At 45.1% G+C, this 15,154-nt stretch overlaps 1 protein-coding gene across 1 annotated transcript in view; it reads right to left on the minus strand.

Moving 5' to 3' along the window:
* Positions 1-13,886: 13,886 nt before the first annotated feature.
* The window catches only part of LOC142585681 (uncharacterized), a 31,833-nt gene continuing 30,565 nt past the window's right edge, over positions 13,887-15,154 (minus strand). Inside the window, exon 5 of the mRNA XM_075696628.1 lies at positions 13,887-14,848. Within this exon, the coding sequence (XP_075552743.1) occupies positions 14,612-14,848 (237 nt within the window). The 3' untranslated portion in view covers positions 13,887-14,611. The remainder of the gene's footprint in view (positions 14,849-15,154) is intronic.

Raw genomic sequence — 15,154 nt, forward strand, 5'->3', positions numbered from 1 at the left:
CTAAAGAACGAGCATTGTTCACACGGCGCACTCGGCTGGTACTAGAGTTCAGTGACAACTACATGCGTTTACTTAATCACTTATACAGGCATAATTCCCAAATACGAATACGGAGCCATCAGTTCTAACTTCATCCCCAAGTCACGTTTTAAATAGGTCGATGGGCAGTAAACATAACTCCAAAAATAGAAGCTCATTATAGGCCCAGTACACTGCCCTGGGGGACCCGCGATGCAACAGGTGCTAAAGTGGCATCTCCGTTATGAATATGCACGAATTGCAAGCGATCGGGCAGATAGTTTTATGTACAGCAATTTCATAGAATACATCCGAAGTACCAGAATTTCACTGCCAGGTCTCGCCACTTATCGGTTTTTGAGACTTTCTTTACCAATCTAAAATTATAGTCCCAGCTGAAATCGCGAATAGCGTGCTGGATTATTTCACTGTAAATTATGGCCATTTCATTTCCATCTACGTCTAACTACACACTCTCGCCTGTTGTCAGTCCCTTTAGGATAGGCGGGGGGGGGGGGGGCAGCCCCCCTCCTCTACATTTTCTCCGGAAGGGCTTGGTCCCTCCTTGGAAGGTCAACTGTAGCACTGCGGTACCATTACACAAGCGCTGGAGGTGACTTTCTTACCAGTAGTGCCTTGAGTTAGGTAATTCTAACTCTCCAATTCTTCGATTAATGATTTAATTGCGATTATTCAGTTAATGTGGCATGAGCAAAAACAAAACAGGTATTCTCACACTGCTGCGTGCATTTCCCCGAGGCACTGTACGTGATGGTCATCACCCTTGTTCGACTAAGATTCTTGGCACAGCATACTGTTTCATGAGCCGTCTGAGCGTGAATCTACCTGCTCTTGAATTAGTGAAGGTTCACCTCGGCTTTTTTTAAGGTTGCCGCTTAATTTTAATTCGTTTCGTTAAGCATTATTAGTGCTGTGTTATACCAAAGACGCATGTATTTTGTCCACTTTTATAAGTAAGCAGGTGTGAAAGCACAAAATATATTGTAGTCTGAGATTGTCATACAAGGCCAATATTGTTCTACGTTGCAGCTAGAGTTATTTGCTTTGAGTTCATACATCTATAAAGAGACACTAAAGTTTACCAGAAAGTCAAGTTAAAGTGATAAAGCAATGCTCTTGAACGTCTAAGGCGTCAATGTAATCGCGAACAGAGCTTTAGTAACCGAGAAATTGAAGTAAATGCATGACGCGATTTGAGACCCCCCAGCGACATTCCAGTACTAGCCCGATGACGAAGGCACTCCTCGTCATAATTCATGTCACTAGTACTCAACTACTCGTATTAAAAACATCATTTCATTAGGTTATAAGACGGAATAAAATGCTACTTGTCTACTTCTGCTCGATTCTAAGAAAAAAATAACAATTTGACGTTAACCTTCAGTAGTATGGGTGATCGAAAGGTTTCGTTTTCGCTCGACTCTGCGCGCTCGACTTTGCGCCGCGCGCGCTTCGGAGTTTCAGTTGTTTCTTTATCGCGTCGTGCTGCGGTGGTCCTGCTGGCTCGCGAAACTTGCATTTGAAATAAGCAGCGAGAATGCCACGTCCATGTGATGTCGTGGGATGCGCGGACGGTCCGTGGAACTTGGCCAAGGGCAGTTGCAGCGGCGAATCCAACGTTATTTATCACTGTGTGCCAACGAGTGAACCTCTCCGTTCGAAGTGGTTAAGTGCCGTACCTCTGCCACAGCGCGCTGGCAAAGAGCCGAAAAATCGCGTAGTGTGCTTGCTGCACTTTCGTCCAGAGGATTACGAGTTGAACGCCGACTTACTGAAGTCGCGTGGAGTGCCTTTCAAAGCAGGCTGCCGTCGTTGTAGTACGCAACGACGCCGGCAGCGCGAGCCCTCAGCAACAGGTCACGTTCATCAGTGCTTAAATAGCTGAACTCGAGCCCAGCATCGCGAGCCATTGTGTCGTTGTCAGGGTCGTCCATTGCAACGAGCGTCGAAGTTGGCGTCATAAAATAAAGAACCAGCTTATCGTCGCGCGCTTTCCCTTCCGCTAGCCACCATAGTTCCGCTTTCGCGCTTCTGTCGGCTCTGTCTTGGCTTTGTTTCTGGCCGCGCGTTTGCGTTTTGTGCAGAAAAGCCGTAGCGCTGTCTGCGGGAGCCGTTTTACTCACCGGCGGCGCAACATCACTATAAGACCATGACGTCAACACTCCTCGATCGGAGGGCGGGTGACTTGAACTGCGCTAGAGGTACGCGGAAGCTTCAGAACACATTTTCTCTTAAAATAAGTCTCTTCTTCGCACGAAACAAGCTTTTCGAGGTTTCTGGGATGGTATTTCAACAATCACGTTGACTTAATATTAACCTTTAGTGTCCCTTTAACCCTTTACTTGCCGAGTTATCTTATAGCGAAGCTTTAAATGGCCCCTCACCAGGTCTGGCCATGTTGAGCTGACAAGCGCATAGCATACATTGCGCGATAACAATCGTGTCTGCAGAGTATTACATCACTACGCCGCCGCGCTCCAAGCCGCACGGTGACATAATCGTGCCCCTGCGCCTACATAATCGTGTCCGCAGTGTGACGTTGCTCGTGGTGACACGTGACATCGAAAATTATTCAAGACAACATCTGTTATCTGTGCGATCTGTTGCTAGAATTGACGAATTGGTGTTTAGAGAAATAATAAAACACGAAAATGGAATGTCTTCGTGTTTCTTGTTTTGCTTCGCGCAGAAGCAACAGAGATGTACTTCCGCTTCGTCTGCTTGTGCCCACGGTCTCACGGTCACGTGCGCAGGTACCGAAACTATGCCATTTTCTACCGTGTTCCAGCGCGTGATCACGTTCTGTTATCAGCTTATTCTGCCACAGTATTCGTGTAGCACTGAATTATACCTCTAGTCATGTTTCCTTGTGCACAGCGCGCAAAAACGTGCGCTGCGCGAACGGGACAACAGCTCGCGCGCGACGCCGTCGGCGGAAGTGCGTAGCGACGAAACAAAAAGCGAGCAAAAAAAATGAAGGCGGGTCCTGTGACGTAGGCGTCACGCGATCCTCGAGGTCCGGTATGGGAGAACGCAGGGAAGTAATTTCGCTTGCGTAGGCTAGACGGGGCGAGTGGAGAGAGCGTCTTGCTTGGCAGTGGAACCCGCCTACTGAAATCATGGGTGACGCAGGCGTTAAGAACTCCCCGTGCGTGGGCCGCTCACGAAGATAGTGCAATAGCGGGCCCACCCGCGGCGGAGGTGACGCAGGCGTTAAGCACTCCCCATACTTGGGCCGATCCCGAAGAAAGTGAAATACCGGGCCCACCCGCGCCAGCGGTGACGCAGGCGTTAAGCACTCCCCATACGTGGGCCGATCCCGAAGATAGTGCAATACCGGGCCCATTCGCGGCGGATGTGTCGCAGGCGTTAAGCAGTCCCCATACGTGGGCCATTCCCGAAGTTAGTGCAATACCGGGCCCACCCGCGCCAGCGGTGACGCAGGCGTTAAGCGCTCCCCGTACGTGGGCCGATCCCGAAGATAGTGCAATACCGGGCCGACCCGCGGCGGAGGTGTAGTTAGCCATTAACGAGCCCACATACACAGCTTCGCTCGTCATCCTTCTTTACAGAGTGGAAGGGCACTGACTTTTTTTGAAAAAGAAAAGCGTTTCTAGTGTCAGTTTGTTCTAAGTGCCTGGAATAGGCACATAATAAATGACCGAAACGTTCACTGTATATGTATGTATATACATATGTAATATATGTATTTGCAGAACACCCACAAAGATTACTAGAGAAATTTCACTACATTGCTTGAAGTTCGCTTTTTCAGCACCAATATATATATATATATATATATATATATATATATATATATATATATATATATTGTTCTTAAGACGACTTAAAGTATGAATGTACCAGGAGGGGTTAAAACATTTTCCTTCAAATTGCGTACAAGTACGTTTGATGTGAAGACTTATCTGGAGGAAGAGGGGTTTGTTGTACTTTGGGGGACTCACTGTTTCACTTGTCGGAAGCCATAAGCGATCGAGCATGTATTTCAAGATTGTTGTCAAACATTCTTCTTTTGGGATGTCTTACAACGTACTCTCAACGTACTCTCTCTCTCTCTCTCTCTCTCTCTATATATATATATATATATATATATATATATATATATATATATATATATATATATATATATATATATATATATATATATATATATATATATATATATATATTGAGAGAGAGAGAGAGTACGTTGTAAGACATACCAAAAGAAAAATGTTTGACAACAATCTTGAAATACATGCTCGATCGCTTATGGCTTCCGACAAGTGAAACAGTGAGTCCCCCAAAGTACAACAAATCCCTTTTCCTCCAGATAAGTCTTCACATCAAACATACTTGTACGCAATTTGAAGGAAAATGTTGTAACCCCTCCTGGTACATTCATACTTTAAGTCGTCTTAAAGGGAAGCTGAAGAGTCGGTCGAATTCAATAAGACGCTCATATACGGATGCGGGAACCTTATAAACCATGTAGGTAAAATTTTGGGTTTTTTTTTTTTCAATTAGGAGCGACGTAATCGTCGGTTAAAATTGCGCTGTAGCTCCGCCCCCCGTCGAATGCTGCGCGCTGCTGCTGACGCTGACGATGCGAGCGGAGACCGGAAACCGAGGTGTTGTGACGTCAACTCTAGTGTTTTGTTCCTTCGCAGCCTGCGCGACCGTGCCTGACCGTGCTTGTTTCTGCGTGCGTGTCATCGTAATCTGCTTCGATCGACCCTGCATTCCTGCACGCCTTTACGATTTCGGTTACGAGTAGTGTGCGGATGGCGCACAGATGAAGGTCACTACACGTACTGCATGAACCGGGAAGCTTCTCACGCGTTTAAACTGTCGTTGTAGATTGCCGACAGCTTTGGACAGCGCACAAATGCCGACGATCGCGTCCCCGCTTACGTTCCACAAGGAGGCATGCAGGAACACAACACTACAGTTGTTTGACGGGAAACGAGCTCACTAGATCGGCGAAAGATCGGCGAGATCACTAGATCGCTTTGCAAAAATACATACTCACCAAAGAGCATTTCCAACACGAGGAGATCCCAAGACTTCGCTTTCGTTCGCGTCGAAAGCACTGCTCGCACATGCATCGTTTGCTTCTTCGAGAGGCCGGCTCTTCGCAATCGGCTCGTACATGTAGGGAGTAACGCCGAACTCCTCAGAAAAACGCAGTCTCTCTAAATTTTCCATTACCTCTTAATTTTCCATTACAGCAACAAACTACCTGGCACCGCGCTTCATGTGTAGCGGCAGCGGTCGGTCACTAGAGTTGACGTCACGAGGCGCCCGACCAATCACAGGCGGAAACGAGACGCGCGAGCTGGGCGTGTCCGCTGCTGCACTTTTCGTCGAAATAAAATATATTTGCGCTTTCTTTCGCTCAATTTCGATACGATATTCGAATTCGGAGGGTTGAAAACCATTATGTACACATGTTCACTCATTTTTTCTGGAAAACCTTTCAGCTTCCCTTTAAGAACAATTGCCCATGGTCCGGCACAGGAGTGTAATCTATACATAGGAACCGGTAAGACGGTATCACGTAGATTTCTCTCTCTCTCTCTCTCTCTCTCTCTCTCTCTCTCTCTCTCTCTCTCTATATATATATATATATATATATATATATATATATATATATATATATATATATATATATATATATATATATATATATATATATATATATATATATATATATATATATATATATATATTGCCACATACTGCAAAGGTAGCACAATGAAAAACGAACCTCCAGGAAAATACAATACAGGTAGACCTCTTTTATGTACCCACCGAGGCCTCCTGGCATACCTTCCGACGCGTCTACTAAATTCGACAACGCTCATACCAGTCTGACTTGACAAACAGTCCGCAGAAACGGGCCTGATACATCACTAAAAAAAAAAACATGAATGTGTTAACTAGCTGTTGTTTGTAGACGTGCGACAAACTCAATCCACCGTAGCCCACGCGACGAAGTAAGTTGGTTCGCCGTCTACGCTCTCACATAGATCCCCAAATGAAAATGGTGAAAACTCTATGCAACTTTCGCGCATTCACACGTGAACAATGAATTACTTGCATTATATATCATAGTTTTCCTATTGAAAACAAATCACATATCGTTGCTCTCGCAAAAATTGGCCAGTAAACGCGCTTAAGTTGTCAGCCTTTTCGCGCACTTCGACGACTTTCCGCTGCCACAAGGGCTCACTATCTTTATAATTTTCCAACGCCACTCCCAAATAGGACGCTGGAGTCATATCCCACCATATATTGCAGAAAATGCTTGGGGTCGTTGGTCAGTATTCATGCCAAAATCCCAAGCACTCTCCCCAGTTGATTGCGCTGTCACTAACCCCAGAGAAATCTTTGACAGCGTTTACAGTATTAATAATGTTTTCATGATCAGCATAAAATAGTGCTATGTCGTCTGCACATGCAAGCAGACATACTTCCGCTGCATGGAGAGGAAATCCTCGTATGGTGGTGCTGTTCATTATGCTCAGACAAAAATATTCAATGTACATGGAAAAAAAGCAATGGCGACAGAGGGCAACCCTGGCGTACCGAGCGTTCCACTTGGATGCGCGCTCCAACCTCCTTATTTACTACCGAACGCGTTGTGCAGCCTCTGTATGCCGTGGCTACACCCTTCCTTAAAACGGATTCTGCATCCACGTGTTTTATTATAGCTAACAATGTATCGTGAGGTACACATATATAATCTATCAAATGCTTTCAAGATGAGCTAAAAGGCTTTCCGGATATCAAAGTACCCTCCAGATAACCACTTATGTTCCATAGATGTCAACCGAACGTGATGTTTTAAACATTGCACACATTCTATACTTATCTAGATTTATCCAAACGACTCTACAGATACATACCGTGGATAAAGTCCCATCCAGATCACTTTGCTGTCATTAGTGGCGCGAAAGAAGTATTTTTCTGACGCTGTTACAGCATACATTACACGCCGTGTGATGAGCAACACAACGCCACAGCCACGGTCTACCACGTTACGGAACAAAATTCTCTGAAAATTTTCGACAAGCCTTCAATGCCTAATCTGAGCCTATGGTACCATATTTTACTTCTGCGATATTTACGTATACCTCATTCAATGTGAACGGCATTTCATACGCAATAAAGCTATGGGAATTTAATGTTTCCAATGTTCATGTCGCATAAGAAGTACAAAACTTTGATTACACCGACCAACCTATACGGCATACTAAATCTTAAAAAAAAAACTTAAAGTACAGCCAACCGATATCGCGTATTGCGTACGTCTCTATACGACGTCAGTATGTAATGTCCATAAAGAGCCTAAAGTAGAATGAACGTCAATAAGACATCGGCTACTTCATATTTGCAAAATACATGTTAGTAGATCATCCTTTAGATGTTATGTCGAGACGTGGACAAATAGATCATGCCCATCTGGATGTTAATAGGATATCGCTGTTTCATTGGGTCAAATGCCATCAGCTTGCATGGCTGCGGTCGTAAAGGAAGGAGGAAGGAAATCAACTTTATTCAGGTCCTGCAGGCCACGAGAGCTTCGGGCTCTCATGGAGTGGGCGTCTCCCACGACGGAACCGGGAGGTTGAGTTTCCTGGCGGCGTCGTGGAAAACTCCTACTTGGTCTACGTCATCATTGATGATGATGATAGTTTTTGCTCGCGCACAAGGACATTTCACGGAATCCTGGCCATAAACAGCCTTAAAGGGGCATGAGCCATTGCTGATGATGATACAGTGAACTCTCACTTGAGTGAATTTCAAGGGGTCGAAGGCAATAGTTTACTTAACTGAAAGTTCACTAAAGTGAATATTCACTACACCAACATAAGCCATGGCGTACAGAGTCAAAAGTTTGAAGTGCATTTCATGGAGCAAAAGACATGGCATCCATAGTGTTAGAAATATGTGAAATGGAATTTGTACATATCAACAAGTACAAGATTCATAACAGTTATAATGCTGCCTTTCTCAATTAAAAAAAATCTGTAATCTTCTTCTGGACTTGTACTTTTAAAGCACAGGAAGTAACAAAACTGTCCAAAGAGTCATTGTTTTTGTACACTTCTTCTGGCACAGCTTGCGGTTGAGACACAAAGCCTCTCAACTTTCCAATGTACCCTACAACCTCAGCTAGAGTTATAGGGCTTGAAACTGGCTCGGCAGTTGCCTCTTCTTCGTCGCACTCTTCTTATTCTTCAGGACGAACACTGGAAACAATCTCTAGATTCGTCTGTCCAGCACAGGTAATCAGTGCACTGTCACATTGTGCATAGTCTTCAAACGAGGTATTGCTATCGACCTCCAGCTGATGACAGATCTCTGTCCACATCGCGGAGTCTTATTATCTCATCGCGCTGTTCCTCAGGCTCGCATTCATTGCTCAGGGGGGAAAGGCCAGATTTCTGCCAGCAGTTTCTAATGGTAGCCAGAGTTACTGACCACCAGGAGGCTGTCACCATCTCGGCCGCCTGCCTGACGTCGATGAGGGCATTGCTGCCAACCCTCAGATTAATCAAAATCCGCTGAACCAGCCGCCGTCGGTACTCCACCTTCAAGTTTTGAATGATGCCCAGGTCGAGCGGTTGAAGCACAGCCGTGCAGTTAGGCGGCAGGTATTCGATACGCACACAGGGGCGCTGTAGCGCCAGCGACGTTACATTGCCGCTGGAGCGGCGGTTTGATGAGGGAGGTTGCGTCGGTTGCGCCTGCAGTGCAGGGTGCGAAACTTCGTTGTAGTGATCGTAAAAATAAGCCTTGGTCCTCTGAGCGAGTTCGTTAATCTGAAATATTCACTGTTCCGAAATTCGTTTAAGTGAAACATTTTTGCATAGAATCTATAAGAAAACTGCCGGGGATTTTTAAAAAGTTCGTTATTCTGAAATATTCGATAAACCGACGTTCGTACAACTGACAGTTTACTGTAGTATTTGCTCGCACTCATGAAAATTTCACGTAACCCTAGCCATAAACAGCTTCGCTATAAAACGCGCAGTGCAGTTTTGTATCCCGCTGAGGTACACACGCAACGTAACATTCAAATTATTAGTGACGGCCCCCACGCAGGCTGCGTTGCAGCATCACAGAGTCACCTTTCACTGCCGCAACCGTACGAACTCCTAGCTGGCCTCCAACGCATAGAGCCGATGTAAAAAAGCTGGTTGTGAGGCAATATATATATAATGGATCACTAGAAAACAGTCGCGCATATAAGTTGTTGTCTATTCGAATGATATATGTGCAAGGTAACTTTTATATTATTGTAATCATTCATTATTAAGCTTCAATGTAACTTAGCTCCGGCACAAGTTGCGTTGCATTTACATTTGGTATCGACCACGCACGCACACACAAACACACACACACACACACACACACACACGCGCGCGCGCACGCACGCACGCACACACACACACACACACACACACACACACACACACACACACACACACACACACACACACACACACGCACGCACGCACGCACGCACGCTCACACACGCACGCGCACGCACGCACGCACGCACGCACGCACGCACGCACACACACACACACGCGCGCGCGCGCGCGCGCGCGCGCGGATTTCTTTCTTTTTTATCCAATATAAATGTGCTTATTGAAGCGCTTTGTCTTCTGCAGCCGAAGGCGTCGCGTATACAGTAACTAATTAACAACAGCGTTCCTAAATGCGAAGCGCAAGCACTTGCACCAAGGCTCCCTAATAACAGACGACGTCATTGTTTTGTTTGCCTATATAGACGGAATATATCCAGCTTCCTACAGATATTTGCGGAGAGGAAGACGAGACTCTAGGACTTGGGTTCAGTGATATGAAATTGGGGGCTTATGGTGCTTAAACATATATACGCCTTTGACCAGACGGTCACGATGAACAGAAACGAAGTACCGAAGGTTGAAGAATGCAAATACGTTGTATACCCATGAAAGTTAAGTAGAAAACATGAAGACTTACTCAAGGAGAAAGGAAAGGGGGGGAAACGCGGTCATATTGAAATACGGAGCGCCATATGGGGGCACAACAAATGTGAGGAGGTATAGTGCGAGGCCCGTTGAATGGATCTAATGGTTCCTGGATATACGTGTGTTAACGCGGTGTTATATGCATAAAAGTTCAAAGTGGGCTAGAGGTCAACCAAAGGGCTGATGCACACAGAGAAACAGCAGGGACTCGTGGGCTGGGCGTCCTTCAAAGTGTTTCAAATGTGCTTCGAAAAACGACTGAGGAACAAAAAAGAAAATGTATATGGGTGAGAGGTTCTTGTGTATATCTATATAGAAAAAAATTGTGACTCATAGCGGAGAAAAAAAAAAGCTAGGGAAGTTACTATAGAAAGTATTACGTTAACAGCATAGACAGTGATAAGGAAGAGGGGATTAATTATAAACGTAAGTTAGAGAGACAGGAACAACTTGCTGAATAGGCTCGATGGGTAAGAAGCCAGGGATGAACCATATCAAACCGCAAAAAATGGAATCAAAAGTGAAAAAAATTTTTTTGCGTTCATTCAAAGAGCAGTCGCGGAAGTGAGTTACTATTCGAAGCCAGATCCGGTTGTCTGAGAACACGCTGCCAAAGGAGAAAATTTGCCGATGAAAGTATGCATGCACGCGTAGCGCGTAGAAATGGGGCAGAAACCGAAGGTCACACTTTGTTACCATGCTGCATGTACTACACCCAGAAGTAAACGAAGACGTAGTCCGAGACGTGTCAGTGGCCTTGCCAAATGCCTTGTGCTTCAACGATAACAAAGGAAAAGCCGATGAATCTTCAGTGGAGAATAGATATAAAACGGCTGCAGGATCACGTAATAGCTGATATAACGCAAAATCAGTGAAGTAAATTCAATTTTGGGGTCATACTTGCCCAAACCACGATGGGATTAAGAGGCAGCCCGTAACGGTGGACTCCGAATTAACGTTGAACGACACTAGCTTTCTTAACGTGCTCCCAATGCACGGTATATACAAGAGCGTTTTGCATTCCGCCCCTATCGGAGTGCTACTGCCACGGTAGGGATCGACCTCGCGACCACGTTCTCAGCAGCGCAGCGATGCAGCCAATGATGGAACTTTAGCTCTTGGCCAACGCCAACTGCTCTGTTCGAATACATGTAACACGCAGAAACACTCTTATTAGACAACTGCTGGACAGTAAGTGATTCAGGTTTGTTGCACTTGAGAGAGTAAGTCAAATTCTAGTAACTCTATACCAAGCAGAACTTTTATTTAGAACATCACATTTTTTCGGCAAGAATTGCCGAAAATTTGGTAAGCTTATAAAAGTACAAACACGAAGTTTACAAATCAGTGACTCTGCATCAAAAACACATATCCCAGTTCTATGAACTGCAACTGTTGACAGCACCTAAAACGGAAAACATTTATTTATGAATGTACAGCTTACGTGAATTTATTACGGTGTTTACGAGATTTTTGCAAAAGTGGTACTCACAAATTATTGGTATATAATTCAGAGGGGTGCATCACGCGTAAATTCTGTCCGCTTTGGGTGCATTATTAGATGAAATTTACAGAAATGTGATATCATTTTTTCTATCATTTTTTAGTTACAGATTTTCAAAGTTGATAGTTTGTTATCATCAAATTGTTTATTTTTTAATTTTACAATTTTTGATCAATTTTTATTTTAAAGCTTGACGGCCTAAATGAAAAGTTAGATTTCTAGAAAATTAACTAAATCCTAACTTTTTTTCTTTTAAATGTAACAGTTGTTACATTTAAAAGAGAAAGCTAAGATGAGGTTTAAACCTCATCAAATTTGGTGCTGTTGTTGCTGAGAAAACGATTTCTCATGTATTTACATAGAAGCTCCCGACCAAGGAGCACCCACCCCGAGCTAAAAATAAACTGCCCCTTTGGGGCCGATTATAAGCGCAGAAAAAAAGTAACAGTAACTATCTTGATGTATCAGCCACGAACCCCATCTCAGAGGCACTGCTCGTGATCATCCATCCATCCGTCTAGTCGAGAAAGAGCTGGAAGAGTTTATGTATGTTCCTGGAAGGTTTCGAGTAGAGGATCATTTCAAGTCGAGGCATGCGGTCCCGCCTACGGTTTTTGAACCATGGGACCTCCTACAGCATATGTAAACTGTTTGTAATGTCTCATGCAATCTTTTGAAAATGAAATCTTTGAAATCTTTGAGAGAGAGAGAGAGAGAGAGAGAGAGAGAGAGAGAGAGAGAGAGAGAGAGAGAGAGAGAGAGAGGTGGGGTGGGGGGAAGGCAGGGAGGTTTGAAATCTTCTAAATTTGTGTGCTGGAGAAAAGACTGAATCAGTGTAGCTTTAGAGAGCCTCGATGCGCGCAGAGTACTTTTTTAGCTGCTTAGCTATTTCGCTGAGAGAAACGGTGCCTCCTGTCGTGCGATGTCCACTTCTACGCAGTTGTCAGCGTGACATTTACACGTCGCCTGCTGGCTTGGACCCAAGATGATGGCTGATTCCGCCCGTCAACATCGTAGTACACCGTCCCAAAAATGCGCCGGAAACGCGTTTGATGGGGCTTGTATTCGCGCTTGACGGGGCTCTCAAAGGAAGCAGAGGGCTTGTAATGTTACGTCGATAAAGCACTATCTACGTGGCAACTATCTGAAAGAGGGAACTTGTAAAAGAGTGCTCGAGCCAGGTCGAGTCGTTTTTCATCGTCTTCGCCTCCCCCCCCCCCCCCCCCCCCTCCAGTGGCGGTCGTTCTCTTTTTATTCACTGTCACAGTATAGTGTATACGTACCTCGATGACGCATTTCCTCTCGGGCTGTGTACTTATTTCGTTCACTGCAAAAATAAGGTTTAACCAATAACCGTACGACAGCAGGCCGTGCCGGCGAGTGTTGCTTCCTCACAATTGGGTTCTTTTTTCTTCTTCTTTCATTTCTTTGCCGTTTACACGTGGCGGCATCTTCGCATGCATCTCCATCCATCAGAAATTCAAATTTCAACGATCAAACAAAACGACAAATATTTATTGAAGTTCCAAGGAGTTGCTCGCTTTACAGATTTTCGTATCAAGTGCGACATGCCGACGTGAGTTTCCCTATTTATCTATTTTGTTTTGTAAGTGCGTGTTCTGACGTTCCCATGACATTTCGGACCAGAGTGCACAGTCGTTGATCAGCTGCAATAATATTGAAGTGAAAAAAAAAACAAAAAAAAACGTAGCATGTTTGTTGTGCACTTGCTTCATATGTAACGCATTACATTGTGGTACCGCCATATACGCCGATATGGTCTCCTTTAAATAATATTGTTTTGCCATGATGTCGTTTGTTACAGTGCATAAGCTGTTCAATGCATGTGAACCCTGTGCTACCCCGGGAAAGGCACCGTCGTAACTCGCTAGGTCAAAAGTGTGCGAACATATAAGCTTCAAAAAATGAAACACTTTCTGCTAAGCTTGGACACGCTGAGTGAAACACATTGGTCGGCGCCAGTGTCAGCTGTCGCACGCAAAAAGGCGCAGACATTCTCATTTTGACACCACGCTCCTTGGTCCAGAAGAAATTGAGGCTTTGTGATCTTTGTAGCTTCTGTGGCACGTAGACTTTTGTCCAAGACTATAAACGTTCGTTTTTGATTGATGAAATCGAGGGTTCGACGGAAGCCCGTCTGGTCGGGATGAAGCATTGAAGAAATAAAACGAAGGACACCGACCCATTGTGAACAAGGCTTCCGTAGCGAAGCCGAAACGTCTTTTAAATTTTTTTTTTCATTTTTTAGCACTTCTATGTTGGTCGGTGTCCTTCGTTTTATTTCTTCAGTTTTTGATTGATGTACAACCGCCACGGTCAGTAAACGGAGCACACCGTTGTGGTCTAATTTGCATTTACGAACGATGCCTACGAACCCGTCATGACTTAAGGTTTCCGCTTAGTTATTTGTACATATTTGTACATAGTCAGCAGTATCGTTTTCTCTTTACTTTTGTCTGTAGCCTGTAAGCAAGCACTGGCAATCGGACTTGGTTACCACGAGTGTTCCGTAGAAACTATTGGTACTGCGCTGGCACAAGCCCCCTTCATTCCAACGAGATCTCTCTATTCGCGTCTCTAATTTCCTCCCCCAGCCTCGACTTCTTTCGCGGCACATATATACGTAAGACGAGTAAGTGTCTTGGCGTAGCCTGCTTAGACAATGTGCAGGAAGAACTCAATCGGATATTGCACAACTACTAATCGCAAACTCTTAGTCATCGGTCGCCAAAGCGCTTATGATTGGGCCGCGTGAAGGCTCTTCCAAGTCCGCTCTGGCAAGTGCGAGACAGTTACCTGTCCATGGGGCGATGAAGTGTGTAGATCTTTTACACATACGCGTATACTATGTGTGCTTAGTTGCGTGCGCCTTGGCTATGTTTCGTGGCTTCGGGAAGGCATCAGCCTGCTCAAGAAGTATTCCCGACCTACCCCCCCCCCCCCCCGATTTTTTTCTTCACTCCCTCTCTCTGTTTTGCAAATGAAGGTGAATACAAAATGACAATGGCAATGGTTAAAGCTAGAAGGACCGGCTCCGACCGGAGTCGGATCGGCTGCCGACGTCGTCCTGACTGTTCCGTGGCTGGGGCCTCGGAGTGGTGGTGTACATTTCTGCGTTGAGATGGAAGAACTTGGAAGACGAATCGCAATCCACGTTGTACCACCAGTCGCAGGTGAAGAGCTCCTGCTTGAAGATGGTGCCGTTGGGGCAGAGGAAGCTCTTCTGTCGGTCGTTGTTGTCGCACGAGTGGAAGACCTGCAAGTTGCAGAAAGAAAAGAAGAAATTGACGAGAACGTAAACGTCTGTCTCACTTACACCTCGAATCGCGTGACTTTCAAGGCTTTGTATGCGTAAACAACCTTTCGAGAAAATAGCCCCGCTTGCCTTCCGCTAAATGTTCGGCAGAGGTTTCACTTTTTCGAAACATGAAAGGCGAAACAAGACTTAGCAGGATGGTTGATTGGGCAAGCTGATGATTCACAACAACAAAGGCAGTTATTACTTTTAAGACAATTACCAACCAAGACAGTGGGCAAAACCGTAGATTAGAGATGTGCTGTC

Source organism: Dermacentor variabilis, chromosome 6 (assembly GCF_050947875.1).
Source record: "Dermacentor variabilis isolate Ectoservices chromosome 6, ASM5094787v1, whole genome shotgun sequence".
Lineage (NCBI taxonomy): Eukaryota > Metazoa > Arthropoda > Arachnida > Ixodida > Ixodidae > Dermacentor > Dermacentor variabilis.